General features: G+C 42.2%; 1 protein-coding gene across 2 annotated transcripts in view; it reads right to left on the bottom strand.

Annotated features, from left to right (window-relative positions):
* Window positions 1–23,691, bottom strand: part of GRIK2 (glutamate ionotropic receptor kainate type subunit 2) — an 843,393-nt gene that overhangs the window by 270,071 nt on the left and 549,631 nt on the right. For both annotated transcript variants that reach the window (XM_040350159.1, XM_040350160.1), the window contains exons 10-11: window positions 21,108–21,221; window positions 12,004–12,210 (exon numbers count right to left, since the gene is read on the bottom strand). In XM_040350159.1, coding sequence (XP_040206093.1) covers window positions 12,004–12,210; window positions 21,108–21,221 — 321 coding nt within the window. The remainder of the gene's footprint in view (window positions 1–12,003; window positions 12,211–21,107; window positions 21,222–23,691) is intronic.

The following is a 23,691-nucleotide window of genomic DNA, read 5'->3' as shown; positions in this document are numbered from 1 at the left end:
GCTCTGTCATGGAGGACATGTACCTATGCAAACATATTATAAAATAATTATAAAACATTTTGTTTAGCAGGGAGTGCTTTTTTAATAAGGCCCAAAAAGCAATGTTAAACATACAACATTTATGTAACATAGCATGCTTGGGTGATGCCTTCAACCTGCACTTAAAGGGGTTGTAAAGGGAATTTGTTTTCCCTAAATAGCTTCCTTTACCTTAGTGCAGTCCTCCTTCACTTACCTCATCCTTCGATTGTGCTTTCAAATGTCCTTATTTCTTCTGAGAAGTCCTCACTTCCTGTTCTTCTGAATGTAACTCCACACTGGTGTGGAGAAAGCCTCTTGAGGGGGGAGGGGGCGAGCAGGAGTGTCAGGATGCCCACTAACACACAGCTCCTTTCTCTATCTGCAAAGTAGAGAGTGTCCTGACTTGCCTGCTCGCCCCCTCAGGAGCCTTTCTCCACACCAGGGAGAAAGCCTTGCATTACTGTGTGTAGTTACAGTCAGAAGAACAGGAAGTGAGGATTTCTCAGAAGAAATAAGGACATTTAAAAGCAAAATTGAAGGATGAGGTAAGCGAAAGAGGACTGCACTAAAGTAAAGGAAGCTATTTAGGGAAACATTTTTTACCTTTCAACCCCTTTAAAGCAGTGAAGCTATGCAATTTACTCCCACAAAAAAATACATATATTTGTAAAAGATGGCATGGCATGGGATCCTCAAGGCCCCTTTCCATATGTATATATACTAGACCTGTTTTGACCTGTTTTGATAAACGTACAGTACATGTTGTTTAAAATGTTTTTACTGTCATTTTAAGAAAAAAGTATGTGGTTCCCCCCTAAATTCATGCCAGACCCTAAAGGGGTGATCATAGACAAAAATAAGGTTTGGGCCCCTCTAAAACTCATGCCAGATCATTCTCCTGGCATGCATTTTGGCTGGCCAGGAAAGATGGTGCAGGAAGTATGTGTCCCCCTCCTGATCTATACTATGCCACAGGCCCTCAACATTAGGAGAGTCAATTGCAGGGGGCAAAAAGCTTCCCCCTGAAAAGTATGTTGATGGGTCCAGTGCTTCTGGGAGTCTGGAAGCCCCCATTAAAACAAGTGGGCCACCATATATCTGGCTTTGCCCCTCCTCCACATGAATGAATACGGGGCAAATAGTACATTTTGTTACTCCTTTGCAAAACATAAATAGTAAATAAAAACATCCACACCATGGAACAAAATATTGTTCAATGTTTGGTCAATGAAGTTACCTGGAAGCTTATCTACTATTTGAAACAAGGCGGTGGGTGGCCAGTAAATGTCATTTAGTGGCAGTAATTACCATATACCACCACAAAATGGATAACTTCCAGTTTCAGCAGCCAGGGGTTTTGGCAGGTGGACAATCTGGTCAAATGTGGTAATTTTGTTTACCCATTTGGTGAACAGCAATCAGTTTGGTTTGGCTTTGGTTTTGGTTTGAACTCATGATCAACCCAAACCTAATGTTCAGCCCTGATGTTAAATTTGAATGCTTAAATGTAACACTTGTAAAGCGTGATACGCTCACACATGATTTGTTTTGCACATACACACATGTTTTATGAACAGAAAGTTAATTTTCATTATTAATAGCCCATAGTAAATTTTACAAAATAATTTACATCCAAACTTCAGGTTTCTACACTATCCCAACTACCCGATATCTATTTTTTTATGGCCATTGCCACATATCTTTATTGAAATCAATATTAGAAATTGTTTTCAAATTCATTACTTCATTAGCTTGAATTAACACTTACAGTAAATGCCTGCCTGGTATTATAGGAAATGTAGTAGTATTTTACTCACAGGAATTTACAGAATTCACCTAAGCAGTAAAAATCTGGGACTGAATAACTGAATAAATTGGGGTTAATTTACTAAAGACAAAAATACTATGCACTTTGTAAAGTGCAGTTGCGCTCTGCAAGTGCAGTTGCGCCAGAGCTTAATAAATGAGGTAAAGCTTTTTTTTTCAAAATTGTATTTTTTTTTTATTGAGTTATAGAAAACAAAAAAAAAACAAGTAAGACCTTACAATATTATAAGATACAAAGTATTGAAAGAATCAACACAATGACAATATCGAGATTGTACAAAGAAATAACATGGAAGTATAAAACATATACATAGTGTCCAAGGACGCAGAACACAGGAGAGGTCTGCATGACTTAACAAGATCATATAAAACAAACAACTCTTAGGCAAATAGTGGTAGAGCAAACATAATACATACACTAGGGCGAGGGCAACGACACCGGGATCCCATATCTCGAGAGATCCCAGGGTTCCCAGATTTTATCAAATTGTGGTATGGAATCGTTGACATAGGCTGTCAAGTACTCCATCCTCCGGATTTCAGCAACCAGGTGGAGAAATCTAGGCCATGGAGGCGGGGCATCAGACAACCAACACACTGGTATGAGCCTCCTGGCGGCCAATAAAATATAGGCGGCCAAGCGGTTAGCACCTTTGGTCAGACCTGGGAATGGGAGGCCCAAAAGAAAGTGTAATGGATCAAACGGAAGGGACACTTCTATCACCTCCTGAGCCAGCTGTCTCACCTCTCGCCAAAAGGGTTGAACTCGGGAACAGTTCCAAAAAATATGAAACAAAGTGCCAATATCATTACCACAACGCCAACAATGCGGCAGAACTGAGGGAACATAAGTGTGTATGATATCAGGGGTTTTATACCAAAACATGAGAATTTTAATGGACGTTTCCCGATGGATCACACATTTAGAGGATTTAAAGGTAGAGGACCAAATCTTATCCCAGGATTGGACCGTGATAGGCTTACCCAATATGTGTGACCACTTTCTCATATAAAGATGTGTGGTTTCAGAAAGAGGAATTGACTCATGGAGGATACGGTGGATAGAGGATATTAGGTGCAATTGGTGAGGGCCCTGGGCACATAAGTACTCAAAAGCCGTTGGTTTATCAAGGGTCAGGGTGGAAGATTTGGATTGAAAAAAATGCCTAACCTGCAGGTAAAAATAAAAGAGGTGATTGGGTATGTTGAATTTTTTACGTAGAACATCAAAGCTATACAATCTCCGTGTGACAGGATGGACCAGACTTCGAAGTTGAAATAGTGGTGCACTGAGCCACGGAGATATCCTACCTAATGAGATGCTATCAGGTATATCTGGATTAAACAAAACATTCGCCAATGGAGGACAGGGTGAGGCAAGGGAGTGGCTTTTGAGACACCTATGCCAAATGGCTAAAGTAAAAGCCATTGGAGCCGTGCATTGTCGTTTAAAAATAGGGTCTAGGGGGAGAGGGGCGCCCCAAATCAACGAGCAAGGGTGGATCGGATACAGCACCCCCTTTTCAATAGCGGCCCATTGATTCGGAGCGTGTAGCGAGGACCAGGAAACAACCGCTCTCAAGTGCGAGGCATGATAATATTTTACAATATCCGGAGCTCCCAAACCACCCCTACACGTGGGAGCAAATACCACCGAGCTCGCTATGCGATGAGCCCCGCCGCCCCATATGAACCTTAGAAAACTACGCCGAAGCACTTTCAGCTGGGAAGAGGGTATAGCGACCGGTAGCGTTTCAAAGTGGTAAAGCAATCTGGGTAAGACGGACATCTTTAGAACGTTAATCCTGCCAAGAAGGGAGAGAGGGTATTTCGTCCAGGTCATCAAAGATTTATTAATGTCTAAAACTAAGGAGGGGTAATTGACAGAATAAAGAGATGAATAGGAGGGAGTCAAGAGAATTCCCAGGTATTTAAGGGACTCAGTACACCACCTGTAGGGATATGATCCCTTAAGTTGAGACAGTAATGTGGGCGGGATATGTATGGGGAGCGCTTCAGTTTTGGAAGTGTTAACCTTATAACCGGAAATGGCACCAAAGGAAGATAGTAATTTATGTAGAGATGGGAGAGAGATCAGTGGGTTGGTAATAGTAAGCAGGATGTCGTCCGCAAAAAGCGACAATTTATATTCCCCCTGTCGCATCACCACCCCACGAATGTCTGGATGAGATCTAATGGACTCAGCAAGGGGCTCCAAACATAAAATGAAAAGCAATGGAGATAGGGGGCACCCCTGCCGAGTCCCATTTGTCATGGGAAAACGAGACGACAGGAAGGACGACATCCGCACTTGGGCCGTGACTGTTGAATACAAGGCCTCTAAAGCCTTCAGAAAAGGGCCCTTAAAACCGTACAATTTAAGAGTGGCAAACATATATGGCCAGCTCAACCTATCAAAGGCCTTTTGAGCATCTAAACTTAAAACTAGTGCCGTGCGGGAGGTCCTGTCCAGAAGATCAATCAGATCCACGGTACGACGGGTGTTGTCCCCCGCATGTCTACCGGGGACAAATCCCACCTGATCCCTATGTATTAGTTTGGAAATGAGCCTAGACAATCTGGAAGCGAGAATCTTGGTAAATATCTTATAATCTGAATTTAAAAGAGCTATGGGTCTATAGTTATCTGGAATGGAGGGGTCCTTACCAGGCTTCGGGATAACTGAAATGTAAGAGTGGGAAAAGTGAGAATGCGGGGGAGTGCCTGTAAACAAAGAGCTGTAGAGGGTCTGCATATGGGGGGATAAGATATCTATAAAGGTTTTATAGTAGAAATAAGATAAACCATCAGGGCCAGGGGATTTATGTAGGGGAAGATCTTTAATTATAGCCAAAAGTTCCTCAGCTGATATCGCCGCATTCAATCCGGCTAGGTCTGCTGAAGCCAACTTTGGAAGTTTAATGTCAGAGAAAAAGGACTCAAACTTATCTTGGGTAAAAGTAAATTGATTCTCTGGGGTCAGACAGTTGTACAATTTACTGTAGAATTTGCCAAAAGTGTCTGTCATCTCGCGGGGGCAGTGCGTCCTAGATCCATCTAGCCTGAGGAGAAAGTCAGGAAAGGAATGGAATGGGCGTGGATGTAGTTTGTTGACTAACATTCTGTGTGGTTTGTTGGAGAACTCGTAAATTTCTGTTTGTGACTCTACGTAATTTCGCCACCGTGGGTGCGCACAACAGCCTCCGCTCTGCGAGAACCAGAGCAGATGTCAAGGACTGAAGATGTCCATTGCGATCTTTTTTAAGCCGAGAGCTTTCAGCTATGCATATGCCACGAAATACGGCCTTGTGCGCCTCCCATAGTGTCGAAAAATCAGAAACTGACCCCACATTGAGCTGGAAAAATTCCCCCAAGCCCTTGGCTAAAATTGAACGAGAAACCTCAGATTGCAATAAATGATCATTAAGACGCCAGTGACAAGTCTTAGCGTGGGCCTGGGAAAGCATGAGATCCAACACAATGGGGGCGTGATCAGACCATGTGATGGGTGAAATATCCGACTCGACCACATAGGGGATAGTCGGGGCCGATATAAGAAAGTGGTCTAAACGAGAATACATTTTATGGGCTGGAGAGTAGAAGGTAAACTGTTTAGAAAGTGGGTGCTTGATCCTCCATGAGTCAAAAAGTTGGTGAGATCTAACACACCTGCGAAAAGCGTTGGTCTGGGACGTGAGTCTTTTGGATGGAGAGACATTGAGAAGAGTTTGTCTATCTCTAGTGGGGGACATAACCAAATTGAAGTCCCCACCTACAATCATAAATGGCTGTGCACGATATTGGGGGGAATCAAAAAGTTTGTTAAGGAAGGCTATCTGGCCAGTGTTGGGGGCATAGAGATTGACCAGGGTGAACGATGTAGTCAGAAACTCACAATCCAAAATGAGGAATCTTCCGTGAGGATCTGCATACGAGCTTTTCACCTTAATAGGGCATGATCTTTTCACCAGGACAGCCACACCCGCCCTCCCCGTTGAGTCTGAGGCAAGGAAAGAGGTGGGGAAAAATCTGGAAGCAAATTTAAACGAACCTCCCTTACGGAAGTGGGTCTCCTGGATCATTATAACATCTGCGCCAGAGGCCCTGAAGTCCTTCAGGGCCATCCAGCGCTTGTGGACAGAACCTAAACCTTTCACATTATATGACAAAATCCTTAAGGCCATGAATGTAGGCTAGATAGACAGGCTGGTGTAAAATATATTGAAAACAGATATAAGTACAAAATAAAGGGCATGAGCCTAATAAAGGCGTTGCGATACACATAAACATTTCTAAGAAAAAAAAAAACGTCACCTCGGAACCTGCAAAGTAATAAGTGTTTCCTGTTTAGGAAATTCAGTGAGACTATAAAACAAAGACCATGTAACTTCAACCTACAGAGTTGATCTACATATGTGGACACAGAAAATACAAATAATAAAAATAAAAAAAATATGAAAGAAAAAACGACCAAAAAAAAGAGAAAAAATTCTAAACTTTGAAAACCTGAGTTGTAAACAACACTCAGGAGGCCCTGGGCAAAGCCCGGGGTCAAGCAGGGACGTGAACGGACTTCCATCAGGAGACTCCGGGTGAGGAGACAGGGAAGGGTCATCTGCACATCTTATGAACTTGGTAGCTACCAAAAAGCGTGAAGTAGTCCGAGATCCATAACTAATGAAGGGGTAGAAAAAAAAATCAGCACATGTACATGGATGACTGACAACATGAGTATATAAAAAAAAAAGAAACAAAAGTTAGAGCTTAGAACTTATCCCATGGGCTGGGAAAAAGATCCACCCCGAACCAGGAACAGGGTGGATACAATATCTTGAAAAAAAAAAATATAAAATTGGCCAGAAAAAGAGATTCTCATAAGACGAAGAAGCCAAAATGTAGGATACATGGAGCACCAGGGTATGGATCCACAAGGGAAAAAACCAGAAAGGGCAAAGAAAAAAAAAAGACAAAAGGGGGGGATAAGGAGAGTTCAAGGGGGTTGATTGGAGAAACGTGGACGTTGTGGAGTGGAGAGATGTTTCTTTGATCTTCCCCTTACGGGGGTCCAGATGCGGTTAGGAGTGTTGGGTAGAGGACGTACTGAAGCGAAGGGAGGATTCAAGTCGTCTTCCGGAAGAGGAGGCAGACCCAGACTTTTCAGAAACGCTTCTCCTTCCTGTAGCTCACGCAGGGGTATGTTGAACTCCATCTTTGGATACAACAAGGCGAAAGGGGAATCCCCAATAGTAAGGAACCTTGTGGTGTTGAAGGTGGGATGTGATTGGGCGCAGTGATCTACGCTTAGCAAGGGTAATAGGGGATAAGTCGCTGAAGATTTGCAGTTTAGCCCCCTTATATGTAAGTTGGGACTTGTTGCGCGTTGCCAGGGTCAACGCCTCTTTGCTTTCAAAAAAGTGGAACTTCACTATGACATCTCTAGGTCTGGCTCCAGCCGGAGGCTTAGGGCCCAGAGAACGGTGAGCCCTATCTAGGCGCCAGTCTATGTCCACCACAGTGGGGGCTGAAACATTGAAAAGACCCAGGAGGTAAGCACGTAATTCAGAGTCACTCACCGTTTCCGGGATACCCCTGAAGCGCAGGTTCTGCCGTCTTTCCCTGTTCTCCAGGTCCTCCTGTTGCAGTTGTAGTTGGGAGACAGAAAGGCGGAGGTTGAGGTTTTCCTCCTCTATGGCTTTTACATAGTTGATCATCTCATCAAATTTGTTTTCAAGGGTGTCTGTACGTTCTCCAATTTGATTAATCTCTCCTCTAAGTTCTGAAGCTAGCTTGCTCACCTCAGCCGAAACATTATTTGTAATCTGTCGGAGCAATAATTGCAATTTGGCATCAAGCTTGGCATCTAGGATGTCTGGGGTGAGGACTTCGTGTGGAAGCAGGGGACCAGGGTCCGAGCCCTGGGAGGGGGATGGCTGGGAATTGTTAGCAAGCTCCGAATCCAGGGATGGATCCATTGTGGCAAAGGGATCTGCGGTATGACTGGAGGCCGCAAGTTGTGGCCTAGTGACAAAACGTTCCATGCTTGATCCCTTAGAGTATCCAAACAGAGGTTTATAATATCGCTGCTGCTGGCCAACTTTGCCCATGGGACGTCAATGAAATGGCAAGAAGAGAAAAGGCTTACCCCCGAAGCTATAGGTGGTTAAGAACGCATCACGAGGGTCTCGGTGTGCAGATGAATCCCTGTGGACTCTTTAATGGCAGACTACATAGCCAGAGGGGTAGGAGTTAGTTCGCTGCACATGTATCAAACGTTAGCATATAAATGGATCTGGCCAGGCTATGAGAGCAATGTGTGAAAAGGTGCCAGGTAATGAGAATCAATTGTTTGTAGCAATAGGAGGGGTTGGATGTACCTGGATTAGCAAGATGGCTGCCAGCTTCCAGCAGTAGGCCGAAGCCGCGGACTTTCCTGAAATGTGGATCCGGCCAATAGAGCTTCAAGAATCAGGGCTTCTCCCCTGTGCAATGATCGGAACCTCAGAGCTGGCTGGTGGGCCGGGGATCCGGTACTCACTGTGGCCCAGGAGATGGAAGTGGTCCGGTCCGTAGGCCGCAAGTAGACGCCGCGGAGCGCCGCGGAGCACCGCAATCCACGGGAGGACCCTCCGGAATTTCACCCACAGCAGGGTGGAGATGTCACATCCTCCGGGGGTGCAGCGGTGAGGCAGATAGCGGGGATCCGGTGACCAAATCACCGGAGGCAAGAACGAAGCGCTCCGGAGGTACAGGCCGCAAGATGGCGGCGGCGGCGTGGAGCGGAGCGGGTCTCACCCCCGGCCTCAGAGAGGGACAATCCGTCCAGAAGTCGGCCGAGAAGAAGGCAGGAGTGGGCCCAGCGTGGGTGATAGAAAAATGGATCCAAAAGTCCAAGATAGGGGCTGGGATGGCAGTGGATGCAGTCTGCCTGTGTGGAGCTCAGCATCCACACGTCCTCCTTGCTGTACGTCCGGACACGCCCCCCTGAGGTAAAGCTTTACTGTGCAAAAAGTACCCAATCACGTGCAAGGAAAATAAAAAAAAATGCATTTTTGCTTGCACATGATTGGATAATGAAATTCAGCTGAGCTTCTGCTCATTTATTAAGCTCTAGAGCAACTTCTCTTGCAAAGTGCAACTGCACTTGGCAAAGTGCACAGTCTATTTGCCTTTAGTAAATCAACCCCATAGTGTCCAAGGCTGGCCATGCACTAAACATTCTGATTGTACAATTTACCAAAAAAGTAGAGAGGACACCCTCAACATTCCAGATTTACAAAGAATGCAACAAGAAACACAAGGGACCAATCAAGGAGGATACAATGGAATGTGAGAAATGCATTGCTACAGCAAGTAAAACAAATCTAAACATTTTTTTTAAATACATCAATCATAAAAAGTTATAAAGAAACAGATAGGTCCCATAACAGATGAACACAGAAAGTTGGTCATACATGACAGGGAAAGGCAGATGTATTAATCACTAGCCGACCAGCCGCCGCAGATATACAGCGACAGGTCGGCTCGGCTGCGCGAGATCACATAGCTATACGTCATCTCGCATTTCGGCCAATAGTCCCAAAAATTTGTCAAAGTTGTCTGAAGTGTCCGCCATTAGGTCGCAGTACCGATAAAATTTACTGATCGCCACCATTACTAGTAAAAAAAATATTAATAAAAATGCCATAAAACGATCCCCTATTTTGTAGACGCTATAACTTTTGCGCAAACCAATCAATAAACGCTTATTGCGATTTTTTTTATGAAAAATATGTAGAAGAATACGTATCGGCCTAAACCGAGGAAAAAAATATTTTTTTTATATATTTTTGGCGATATTTATCACAGCAAAAAGTAAAAAATATTCATTTATTTTCAAAATTGCCGCTCTATTTTTGTTTATAGCGCAAAAATAAAAACCGCAGAGGTGATCAAATACCACCAAAAGAAAGCTCTATTTGTGGGAAAAAAAGGACGCCAATTTTGTTTGGGACCCACGTTGCACGGCCGCGCAATTGTTAGTTAAAGCGACGCAGTGCCCGGTTATTGACCAGCAATATGGGCTAAAGTGGTTAAATCTTTTTTTTCTCTTCAGTGTTTACAGATGAAAAAAATGGATTTGATAGTTTTAACAGTAGGGCCTTATGCACACCGGACATTATAATAACATTATAAAAATGGCAGTAGCTTTGCAGTGAGTTTTTTTTCCGCTTTAGTGGGTTTTTTTTTCAATGGGATCAAAAACATAAAAAAAACACTGGTAAACCATGGTTTTTAGCATTTATGTAAATTTTTTGGAATGTTTAGAAAATTCGTTTTTACAGCTGAAAAACTCCTCTCAGACCCCACCCGTTTGGGTGTTTCTGCCAAACAGAGTCTTAGAATCAATAAGGAAAATAGTACTATAGCGCTACTAAATAATTAAATATAGGATACAACAAAAATAACTAAATAATAATTGCTGCATACAACAAAGGTGAACCAAACCAAAAAAGTGAATAATACGAATAAATATGCGCTAAAATTAACTGAAGTAGTGAAACCGTGTACAACAAGAGTGTATTACCTGAACCAATTAGGTAAATACACATATATGAGTGAAACACAAAATACAGGTCAAAATAGCATAAATCACACAATAGTCCCAGATGAGTAGCTCCCTGCGCTGTGTCTTCCATCATTATGGACATCCCTATAAATAAGATCAGCTGGGCTCTGTCCTGCAGTTACTCATGACTAAGTCACGTGTCTAGTGATGTAACGTGTGGGGGAGAAGCCACATGACGGGAACGACAGAGTTTCTATCCATATGAGGAGACCATCAACCTGAGCGGCAGCAGGAGTGTTATTGGATTTCCTTTTTCCGGGGATTCGTGAGAGCGCATTTGTACAAACCGCAGTCTATGTCCCATTTCTGTTTTTTAGCAGTATTGCACCATGAGGGTTTGTTTTCTTTCCCTGTCTTTTATGAGCTGTGCTGCTCTGAAGATCTGACACCTGTGTCTGTGGCAGTCACAAGAAGGGCAGAGGGTTCATCCCACACAGCAATACTATTTGCAAGTCATTACTACGAATTGACTCTCCTTCCATAGGGGGTGTGCTGCACGTGTGTCTTCACAGCATATACACTGGGACTATTGTGTGATTTATGCTATTTTGACCTGTATTTTGTGTTTCACTCGTATATGTGTATTTACTTAATTGGTTCAGGAAATACACTCTTGTTGTACACGGTTTCACCACTTCAGTTAATTTTAGCGTCTTAGAATCAATGACAGCGCCACTGTGAAGAACGGGGTAGGTGTGTTTACACACACCTCTCCCCGTTCTTCAGCTCCTGTGACCGATCGCAGGACTCCAGCGGCAATCGGGTCCACGGGTCCCACGGTCACTGAGCTTCGGACCGGGTAGCAGGCGCGCGACTGGGCACGGCTGGGCACTTAAAGAGGACGTACAGTTACGTGTTTGTGCCCAGCCATGCCATTCTGCCGACGTATATCGGCGTTAGGCATTCCTTAAGTGGTTAAAGGATTAGTAATGGTTGCAGTGACTAGGTAAAAAAAAAGAAAGAAAATAAATCTGGAAAAATTATTATTGTTTTTTATTTATAGATACATCTATAGATATATAGATATATCTAAAAAAAAAAATATATATATATATATATATATATATATATATATATATATATATATATATATATATATATATATATATATATATATATATATATATATATATATATATTATATATATAATATATTTTTCAAATACTGTCAACAGTCAGTATCCCTGTTCACTGCCACACCAGTCATATGATGACACTGTTTTGCATTGGCGACAGTATGTATAAAAAAATTGTGAAAAAAATACAACTTGAAAAAACTTGCCATGCCTCTTACTAAATAGCATGGACTGTCTACTTTTAAAAAAGTGATCATTTGGGGGGTATTTGTACTATAGCACAGTGCTGAAAAGCGAAAAATGCCCTGGTCATGAAAAAGATAAAAACTTCCAGAGATCAAGTGGTTACATTTGTTTGCTGTTATCAAGATTTGTGACAGTAATTCCAAAGGTAATTCATATTGGTATTTTTTACTGATTAGTTCAAAAGGAAATTGTGAGCAAAAAATGCAATGTTGATAATATTAAACTTACATGATCCATTAGCTCACGGACCATTCCATTCCATTGTTGAGTGGTATCCTCCTTAACTCCATATTTGCCATCTTCCACTAACCGAATTTCATATTTGAATCCAAGAATTTCAGATAATTTCTGAAGTAAGTCAATGCAATAGCCTTCAAATCTCTCCTTTCCATAAAGTGGTTTATCAGATTTTTTGAACATCACATAAGGTTCTTCCTGTTAAAAGAAATGTGTTTTTGTTCATTTAGTCATTTTACTCTGAACTCTGTTACTTCAATAACACACTCTGACACCCAGTGTTTCCTTATAAAGGTTGTAAAGAATAAAATGCTGTAAATGTAAACCTAATGTGTTGTATTGGCTCATTTTTCCTTCTCTGAGGTATCAGTGAAAAGAAGTAACTGGTATAATCAAATATGATTTTACTTATTTGTATCTGACAATTTGATAAATCTTTTGAAATTGTTCTCTATTGTTAATTCAACAGTTCTGGTCTTGCACCTGCAGTTTCTTTAAATGTTTTATTTGTGCAATGGTGGGTTTAAATAAGAGAAGTATTTTTGATTCATGCATCTACAAAAATGAAAAAAAGTAATGTTGCCTTTTTAGAAACTTTAAACATATTGCTCTAAAAATTAAATATGCCCTATAGTCATACACATTTCCTACACATGTCCTACACAATACCATAAAAATCGAACTGTTTTATACAAAATAATGTCCCCATACATATATTATGATCCGTCTAATTTAACAGCTCCAAAAACCTTCACTGCAAGAGAAGAAACAAAGAAAAACCCAAAGCTTAGCAATTATCTTCATTTTAGGATTGCACACTCATGCTGCTGGATTATCAAAAAAATATACAGAGATATATTATAATTTTGATGCATTTGCTTTAAATGGTGTTTTCAGTGAGATGCTTTAGCCACCAATAACTAGGTTAAAACCTGCCGCTCTCCTAAGACTTATCCAACAAATTCACTCTACAAAAAACACTTAGCCTTTTCCTATCTGAACTTTTAACCTTTTCCTAAAATTTTCCTCTTAACCACACCACGGTAAAATGTATTCCCTGCTTATACAATTAGTATTATAAGCCTGAAACCTAAAGTGTAACCTTCACCCTAACCCGAATATAACCCCTAAAGTGACCCCTTAATGCTTAACCACTCCAAACCTAAACCTCAACCTTCACCTTAAAACATAACACTCCCTCAATAAACCTTAGCCACTTAAGGACCGCAGCACACATATTTTTGTCAACAGAATGTGAGGCTACGGCAGTATGCTGAGCCTGCATGGGATAGAGCAGAGGGAGAAGTGGGCTGCCGCGCTCTGGGGTAGTAACAGCCTCTGATTGGTCAGCTGCGGCAGCCCCCTTCTCTGATAGGTCCGTTCGCGTGAGGTAAAACCCGCACTGGACGAGCCTATATAAGGGAGAGGCTGAGGCGATTTGCTCAGTCACATCTCCTGACAAGCAGCATCGCCCGCCTCTCCCTCTCTCTCAGGATGAAGCGCGCTGTGCAGGACAGCCGTGAGGAGCTCTTATGTAGACTCCTAGAGAAGGCGGAGAGCAGGGGAGGTGAAGAGTGGCTGAAGCGTTGCCTGTCTGAGGAGAGTGGCTCTGTTTTATCTGTCAGCCCAGCTGCAGTACCAGAGATGAGCGTGGGCGCCCCCAGGAAACAGCCTGGAAGAAAAAAGAAATGTAAGACCAATAATTTAGCTCCTCAAGCTGAGGGAGCTGCAACAAGAGGTGCTTCTTGCCAGCAAGGGAGCAGCGCTGCCTCTTCCCCCCCTCCTGGGGACTTGGGTGAGCATGTTTTACCTGAAGTTGTTTTCAGTAATGTTAACCAGTTATCTGCATTTTCTAGTCTAATTGAATCTTTGTCTGTCATTGTGCAGCAGTTCAAAGGTATACATGATGCGGATTTTACCTCACAAAATGTAAATATGTATGTGCAACCAGGTGAGAGTCTGAGTACTCAGGCATGCACAGTAAGTCAGAGTGCACAGGAGACTGGTGCTGGAAATAGCGATAATGCTATTGATATGGAGGAGGTTGGTGTGGTGTGGCATGAGGCTGGTCATCCCTCTCTGCTAAATAAGGATGTTACTGTCAGATCGAGTGTGAGGTGTCCTGCTGTTAATAATACTTTACCCCTCAGATCCTCGGCTGCTATGGTCAGCGAGTCTTCCTTTAAGGAACCCCTCCCTTGCAGTTTATCCCCGCTGGGTTTTCATCTGTCTAAGTCAGTCAAAGAAAAAATTTGGAGGGGTGAATATCTCGATATATTATCACTTCTCCCTGCTTCTAAGGAGTTTTTGGCTAAATCTGACAGGCAGTCCAGCGAAAGAACAGAGGAAGATAGGAGGAGAGCGGTTCCTAAGACATTTCAAAACTGGCTGCAAGCGTTCTGTATCTATTCAGCAGTTATGGGAGAACGCTTCCCGGGGAAGTGCTCAGGTTTATTCCAACACCTGGATATTATTGCGGAGGCCTTTCGCCACTTTGGCGGCTCCGCATGGTTCTCATATGACGAGAATTTCCATCAAAAACTAGCTGTGCACCCATCGCTGCATTGGGGGGCTAAGGACGTTGGTTTATGGTTAAACCTTATGCTGCCACCTAGGCCCCAGTTCACCCCTCGCCCCGCTTCAAATGGTCAGAGTCCAGTCAGGAAGGGTGTATGCTTTGCATTCAATGAGGGTCAATGTAAATTCTTATTGAATTGTAGATACAAACATGAGTGTTCTTATTGTGGCGGTACTCACGCGGCGAGCAGATGTTTTCGTAAAGCTGCCGCTAGTTCCTCTCATTCAGGACCCAAGGACACACATGGGAAAGGCCCCGACTCCGGTGAGCCTGGCAAGAATGCGCCCATGGCTCGAGCGCTATCCAGACCACAGGATGGCGGCTCTGCTAACTGAAGGTTTTGCCAATGGTTTCTTAGTGCCATCCTTTACTGGTTCAGGGTGTACACCAGTTAAAAATTTACTATCGGTATCCATGCACTCTAACTTAGTGCTTGAGAAAATTTGCAAAGAATTGTCTGAGGGTAGGGTGGCTGGCCCCTTTAATGACCCGCCATTCTCTAATTTCCGGTTGTCCCCTTTGGGCATCGTACCCAAGAAAGAGCTGGGTGCGTTCAGACTGATCCACCACCTATCTTACCCACCGCATTCGTCACTCAATGACGAAGTTGCCTCTGTGGAGGCTCCAGTCTGCTACGCCTCATTTGATGAGGCTTTGTGTCTTTTGAGGCAAGCAGGGCAAGGGGCTGTGCTAGCAAAGGCTGATATTAAGTCGGCTTTCCGCCTTCTTCCCGTGCATCCACAAGGCTTCAATTCTTTGGGTTTTCAATTTTTGAATAAATATTATTTTGATAAATGCATGCCAATGGGGTTTTCTATGTCATGCTTTTATTTCGAGGCTTTTTCCTCCTTCTTACATTGGGTCGTGTCAGTCGTTATCCCTCAAGGCCTTATCCTACATTATCTAGATGACTTCTTGTTTTTAGGTCCCCGGGGGTCATCAGTGTGTATGGAAGCTTTACAGGTTTTCTTTGACGTTTGTCATGACTTTGGCGTGCCTCTGGCCCAGGAGAAAACAGTTTTTCCCACGACAGTTATTGAATTTTTGGGGATCACGGTTGACTCCGAACGAATGGAATTCAGATTGCCACAACAGAAGATACATAAAATGAAGTCTATGATTGCAACCTTTCTTGTCAGTAAGAAGGTGTGCTTAAAGGAGGCACAATCTTTGCTGGGTCTTTTTGCTTTTGCAGCCAGAGTCATCCCTATGGCGAGGGTATTTTCGCGCAGGTTCTCGTTAGCCATAAAAGGTATGGTGAACCCTTACGCTCATTTCCGAATTTCAAAAAGCATCAAGGATGATCTAAGAATTTGGGATGCTTTTTTAAATGAGTTTAATGGTTCCTCGGCCTGGCAAATGGACTTTATTAATAGTTCTCAGTTGGAATTCTTCACCGATGCAGCTGGCTCTGCTGGGTTCGGGGCTTTCTTGGATGGGCGCTGGTGCGCCCAGTCCTGGCACCCTGATTGGCTCCAGAAGGAGATACTTCAAAATCTAGTTCTGTTGGAGCTCTTTCCAGTGATTGTGTCGGTGGTTGTGTGGGAAGACATCTTTAGGAATCGTAGAATCTTAGTTCATACGGATAATAAAGGTGTCTTTTTTGCCATCAATACTCTATGTCCTCTAAGTCTGATCCCGTTCTGAGGTTATTGCGTTTCCTTGTACTTCATTGTATGAACTGTAATATATGGTTGAGAGCTGAGCATATTGCAGGTAAAGAAAATAACATAGCAGATTCTTTATCTCGTTCACAGTTCAAGAGATTCCGAGAGTTGGCGCCATCAGCGGATCAACATGGCACCCCTTGCCCAGACTTCCTCTGGGGCTTAATTTGGGAATAATATTCCGGAATCTCAAGGCTTCAGTAGCGGAAAACACCTGGAGGGATTATAGGCTTTCATGGCACAAATGGTGCTCTTTCTGTCAACCATTGGGTTTGGATCCACTAGATGTGTCTTCTTACGTGGCTTTGTCTTTTTTGTCCTTTCTCATTCAGTCTAATCTGTCCCCGGCTTCCATAGGTAAAATATTGGCTGGAGTTTCTTTTTTCCTTAAGTTTGCAGGCCTTCCTGCTCTTACCTCTTTCTTTCAGGTCACCCAGGTTTTGAAGGGCCTCAAAAAGTCTAGGCCCTCTTTAGATAATAGGCGTCCCATATCTATCCCCATTTTGATCGATCTTCTTCAGATCCTTCAAGATGTCTGCTCATCCAATTTCGAATCTTTGCTTTTTAAGGCTGCTTTCTCTATAGCATTCTTTGGAGCCCTTCGGTTAGGTGAGTTTACTGCAGCAAATAGAAACGCTTTTTCATTTCTCCGTTTTTCTCATGTTCAGTTTGACGTCGGTTCTGTCCGTCTGTTTTTGTCCAGATCAAAGTCCTCTCAGGTTGGCCAGTGGTTTTCTTTATCCAGTTCTCCTAATGAGGCTATCTGTCCCGTGTTTCATGTTCGTAATTATCTTTTGGTCAGACCATTGAGTAACGATTCCTTTTTTATTCATGAAGACTTGTCCTCTCTAACTAGGTACCAGTTCTCAGCTGTTTTGGCCTCCTGTTTGAAGCGCTTGAATTTATCTGGGTACCAATTTTCTTCCCATTCTTTCCGAATTGGCGCTGCCACCACAGCTGATTCTATAGGTTTTTCAGAGAGTAAGGTTAAAAAAGTGGGCAGGTGGGGCAGCAATAGATATAAGTTATATGTTCGTCCCAGTCTTCTAACTTTATGATTCTCTTTCAGATTTATCCAGGAATATCGCTTGGGTCATAGGTCACTCCTACGTGTTCTGGGCTTACAAGCACTCCGGATCCAGATCATACTCTGCTAACCTGGGGCTTGATCCTGATTTATTTTTAATTTTATGGTCAGGTGTTAGAGGTATGCGGTGGCGCAATTTAAAAGACCACCTAGCTTATTTGTCTTCTGTCTGGCCTCAACCCCAAGTGATAGTTATCCACGTGGGGGCTAATGACTTGGGTAAATTCAACACATGGGACTTATTATGTGAAATGAAAAGGGATCTCTATTCGATAACTCAAATGTTCCCAGGTTCAGTGTTAGTATATTCTGAGATGGTTCCCAGGCTGTTATGGTCGCCGCACGGCACCCCTTTTCTACGTGGATAGAATCCGCAGACGGCTAAATAGGACGATTCATAGTTTTATGCCTTCAATTGGTGGCTCTTCCTTTCGTCATTCCGAGTTAGAGGGTTTTTTGCCTGGGTTGTTTCGGGTTGACCAAATTCATCTGTCAGGCATTGGCCTGGACATTTTTAATATGGGTATCCAGTCCATGATCGAATCAGCCCTGGTGGTGGGGGGGCCTCGGCCAACAGCTTCGCGGTTGGCCCCGGCCGGTGGGGAGTAGTCGTCCAGCTTTTGCTGGATGGACAGAAATTAATTTGATTTTAAAGTTTTAAGTTTAGCCAATTTGGCCTTTTGTAATTTAATTTATTTATTGAGAAAATTTTTGTAACCCCGCCCCCACATTTTATGGATGACACCGTGGCCAATTTTACCAAAGTTAAATAAAAATGTTGTATCAAATTGTTGTTTGGTCTCCTTATTCAATACCTCTGTACTAGCCCATGTGAGGCTACGGCAGTATGCTGAGCCTGCATGGGATAGAGCAGAGGGAGAAGTGGGCTGCCGCGCTCTGGGGTAGTAACAGCCTCTGATTGGTCAGCTGCGGCAGCCCCCTTCTCTGATAGGTCCGTTCGCGTGAGGTAAAACCCGCACTGGACGAGCCTATATAAGGGAGAGGCTGAGGCGATTTGCTCAGTCACATCTCCTGACAAGCAGCATCGCCCGCCCGCCCACCCTTACCTGTCAGTTTGTCATAATAAGTCATGGGGTCGTCTGTATGGGGGGAGTAGTCGTCCAGCTTTTGCTGGATGGACAGAAATTAATTTGATTTTAAAGTTTTAAGTTTAGCCAATTTGGCCTTTTGTAATTTAATTTATTTATTGAGAAAATTTTTGTAACCCCGCCCCCACATTTTATGGATGACACCGTGGCCAATTTTACCAAAGTTAAATAAAAATGTTGTATCAAATTGTTGTTTGGTCTCCTTATTCAATACCTCTGTACTAGCCCATGCCACGGATAGGCAAATGGGCGTACGGGTACGTTCCCTTTACTTTAATTTACCAGCAAGTGGTCACACGCGGCCCTGTCGCGAGCTCTGTGACCGTGCCCGTGGGACCCGTGGACTCGATGTCCATCAGTATCCCGCGATTGTGTCACGAAGTGACATGTCACTGATCGAATGCTCCCTCTCATCAGGAGCAGTGATTTATTACTCGTAACCACGCCCCCTAACAGTTAGAATCACTCCCTAGGACACACTTAACCCCTTCACTGCCAGTTTTTACAGTAATCAGTGCATTTTTCTAGCACTGATTGCTGTAAAAATGACAATGGTCCCAAAATGGTGTCAAAAGTGTCTGATGTGTCCGCCATAATTTCGCAGCCATTACAAGTAAAAAAAATATTAATAAAAATGCCATAAAACTATGCCCTATTTTGTAGACGCTATAACTTTTGCGCAAACCAATCAATAAACGCTTATTGCAATTTTTTTACCAAAAGTATGTAGAAGAATACGCATCGGCCTAAACTGAGGAAAACATGTGTTTTTTTATATCTTTTTGGGGATATTTATTATTGCAAAAAGTTGACGCTCTATTTTTGTTTATAGCACAACAACAAAAAACGCAGAGGTGATCAAATACCACCAAAAGAAAGCTCTATTTGTGGGGAAAAAAGGACGTCAATTTTGTTTGGGAGCCACGTCGCACGACCGCGCAATTTTTAGTTAAAGCGACGCAGTGCCGAATCGCAAAAAGTGGCCTGATCTTTGGCCAGCCAAATGGTCTGGGGCTTAAGTGGTTAATCCTAAAACATTACCCTCACCTTAAACCTGGCCCTAACCCTTAAATGTAACCTTCACCTTAATACATGTAATATATATTAAATTGAATCTAACCATAAAGTTGAACCTTAACACTACCCCCCCCCCTCACCTTTAATATGTATGCAAACTCTAACAATGAACTTCTCAATTGTATTCTATATTGTGTTAAATATACTATTGATAGTGTTTTATTATATCTGTTTGATATGTATAAAAAATACCTGATAATCCTACCACAATCTTTTGTGCTAATAACCTTCTTAGTTTTTTTTTGCCTTTGCTGGCTATTATTAGCCAGCATAAATCCCAGCTGTCTCTGTACACTACAGGGCATCTCCTACATTATAGAGCTGAGTACAGAGGAAGGTATTCTGTAGTCCTAACACACTTTTTGTCCTAGGATGACAATCTGATCCTCCATAGATATGGTACAGTGAGTAAGAATTATTACCCTAGGACAGCACATGCATTACTAGTAAGTTTTTTTTTGGTACAAACAAAGGGAAAATGCTAGAAAAAATAAAGCTAACGCAACCACCACTTCTAAGGACTATTAATGAAATAATTAAAAAAATGTTTTGGGGGATTTTGACACTACCACACTCTGCTTATTTTTGACACCCAACAAGTCAGTGAAAACTAAACTCTGATCTTAACTCTGAGGCCTCGTACACACGAGGAACTCGTCGTAAATAAAACATCGTTTTCCTTGGCGAGTTCCTTGTTAGGCTTGTCGAGAATCTTGACAAGCTTTCTTTGCGTACACACTGTCAAGACAAAATCTTGTAGTTCTCAAACGCGGTGATGTACACGTACAACGGCACTATAAAGGGGAAGTTTGATTCCACTGGCGCCACCCTTGGGGCTGCTTTTACTAATCTCATGTTATTGCGTGTTAAGTAAAAGTTTGGTGAGGGATGATTTGCGCTACTTTTACCGAAGGTGCGCTCCCATCTCATAGTTTATTCGGAGTTTATTCTGAGCATGCGCGGGTTTCTAAGCATACACACGAACGTGTTTCTCGTCGTAAACCAGCCCGACGAGAAACGCGACGAGGAAATTGAGACTCCCGACGAGGAAAAAGAGAACTTGTTCCACAACAGTTTTTTCAACAAAAAACATACACACGACCGTTTTCCTCGGCAAAAAAGCTCTGCCACCAAGTTTCTTGATGGATTCTGTCGAGGAAAACAGTCGTGTGTATGAGGCCTCAATGTCAACCTCTAGTCCCTGACCATAACAATGGTCTAAATTGACTATAGTCAAATTATGCTGTACTACAACAAAGCAGGCTCTATGCACAAATTGATTTTCACCCAACTGCAGGCACTGTGAACAACTTATTCCCAAAAAATATATAGGAAGAAGGGCAACAGTGACAGAGTTTTGACATTGAACTCTTATATGACCATAAAAAGCCTTAGGCCCTATGTGCACCTGGCTATCCATGGTTATGTGTTAATGGCATATATCTATTTGTTTTTATCCAGTTTAATAGTACATTATTGTAGTGTATTCAATGGATTTGAAGTAGAATATTTCAAACTGAAGTATGGATGTGTTTTAAAAATAATTTACATTATTTGAATTATATAAAAAAGCTTACCAATATTGTTGTTACAATTAAAGACCGGTTAGAAAGAGAATCGGTTATATTTGCAGGTTTTTCTTTTTGATTATCTGTCATGTTTAAGCCACTTGCAGGATCCCAAGTTCCAATCTATAAGAAAGGATTGCAATAAAATAAGCAACTAGCATCAGCCATAACTTACTATATAAAAACTAACTGACGGATACAACATCAGAACAACATCAGAAAGTAAAATGCAAGATTTCTGCGTAGTGTTATGGTTGATTCACTAAAGAAATAGTGAGTGTTGACTTTGAAAGTGTATTTTAAAGTGGTTGTAAACCCTTTACAATCACTTTATGCTATAGGTAAGCCTATATTAAGACTTACCTTTAGCTACCCAGCATATCTCCTAAACCTGCATGGTTTAGGAGATATCCCCTGCCCCCTGCATGTGCCAATGCCATTGGCACATTCACACTGGGGAAACTGAAGCAATGGCACGTATGTGGCGTTGCTTCAGTCCTTGTGCCGTTGTCAGCACTCCCGCGCACATGTGTAGGAGTGACGTCATCGCGTCTCCGGCCATTCACAGCGCCAGAGCCGCTATACCTGGAAATAAGCCCTGGGAGAGATGTCACGGCTGGAGGGTGAGATGAGAACCACCGCAGGGGCTTCGTTCTGAGGTAAGTAATATATAATGAGCTAGTATGCTATGCATACTTGCTCATTATACCTTTGTCTTGCAGGCTTTTTTTTTTATTTTTATTTTTTTTATTAGGGTTTACAACCACTTTAAGCTGACTTAGTGAATAAGGTGAAGGTGTGTTCACTTTAATCAGCCTATACATTTTTAATTTCTGTTGCACTTTTTGGCTATTTAAATAAACAGAGATTCACCCTATTTACTATACTAAGCTTTTACAATGTAAACATCCACTTCTCATTTAGTAAATCACCCCCACAATCATGTCATGAAACCTGTGGCTCTATAAAACCAAAGGATGTTAGTGTTCTAGTTTTTCCTGTTCTGATAAGTGAGGCAAAGTAACCAATATGTTTTAGGCCTGGCTACCATGCTAGTCATAAAAGACAGCAACTGATGAACTTAGTTGAAGCCTAGCTTTCAGTTAAGGGGGATGTTTCTTTATTGCTGTTTGCAATAACATGGAAAGAGCAACTGGATATGTGTAAAGCTAATAATTTAGCTGAAACCAGCGCACCATTATAGCTAATAGACAGTTCCAACACATGTTCAAAACATAGACAAAACTTTTTTCTTTAATTTCTGGTAAAGTATAAAATTGGTAAACTCCCTTTAAGTTTATTTTTGCTGTCTTTGTAGTGTTAAATATATTTCCTATTCTCTTGTAGAGGCAACAGGGAATACAAGGAAATCTATGAAAACAGTAAAATTCCCTCTTAGACAGCTGTTCCTAGAACAGGCGTTCCCTGACTATGAATAATCTACCTAGTCAGGGCATGGAAGTCAATGAAAACTTTACTGGGGTTCTAATACTCCATCACTTCCTCCAAAATAAAAAGTAACGTTTTGAATTTATAAACACTTTAACTAACATTCCTGTGTTGGTGGCCTCAAATGCATCATCAGCCAAATTATTTCAGAACTCATGTGTAATATCTTATTTGGCGTTTTACATTGTAGGCCTGTAATTCTTAGGAATAACTCACTTAAATCTGTCCAAACAAGAGTCTAGTAGACATCTCGTGTATGAAAAAGTTTGAAAAACAAAATCATAAATTATAATATAATAAATAATTATAAATAATTATAATAAACATTATTCAATAATGTATTCAACTCAAAATCACTGAAATTTGCTCAGTTGCAGAATTGTCGCTGTCATTACTTTTATTTTTTTGTGATGAATTTCCCCACAAATAGCTATCGCTCAATTCTGCAAGTGATTATAATTTATTTTCACTGTTTTCTTGCTGGTCTAAAATCACTTTTGACATAAAGGGACACTTTTCGGTTGCTATGGACAATCTACAGTTTGCAGGCAGAAAGAACAGTTTTTATTGTATAAAAGTACACGCAGGACACTGGGCAGACCACTAGGGACAAAGGGGGTGTTTATTTTTTATATACAGTACTGTAATCTGTAAGATTACAGTATACTGTATGTATTGTGTTTATTTACTTTTTTGAATTTGGCGCCATTCTCCGCCCCCATGCGTCGTAACGGCGCAGGGAACGGAGCTTGGCGGCACACAGGGACACTGTGAATCGAGCGAGGAGACACTGGTGCTGAAATTCCACCCTGAGCCTGACTCGGGAATACCGCCAGGGGGTTAAGAGAGTCCTGAAAGCCTATGGGCCAAATCCTCTATATGTGCCTGGTACCATTCAGAGGGGAGGACATCTAGACCCGGAGTTTTACTTGTTGGTAATAAACGTATGGCCATAGTTACTTCCTCTAACGTGATAGGTTTATCTAAGAGGAGCTGCTGGGGGGGGGGTACTAAGTGTTGGAAAGTGAAGTGATTCAAAGAAACTCATAAAGGCTTGCTCAGGAAGTACAGCCATATCCCAACCTATTTGCTTTTAGCAAATCAAATCATCTTAGGTTTACTTAAAAAAACTAATCATGTTTTA

The sequence above is a fragment of the Rana temporaria genome, chromosome 4, assembly GCF_905171775.1.
Source record: "Rana temporaria chromosome 4, aRanTem1.1, whole genome shotgun sequence".
NCBI classification, from domain to species: domain Eukaryota; kingdom Metazoa; phylum Chordata; class Amphibia; order Anura; family Ranidae; genus Rana; species Rana temporaria.
Note: the sequence above shows the minus strand (reverse complement) of the source record. Positions and strands in the feature narration are given on the sequence as shown.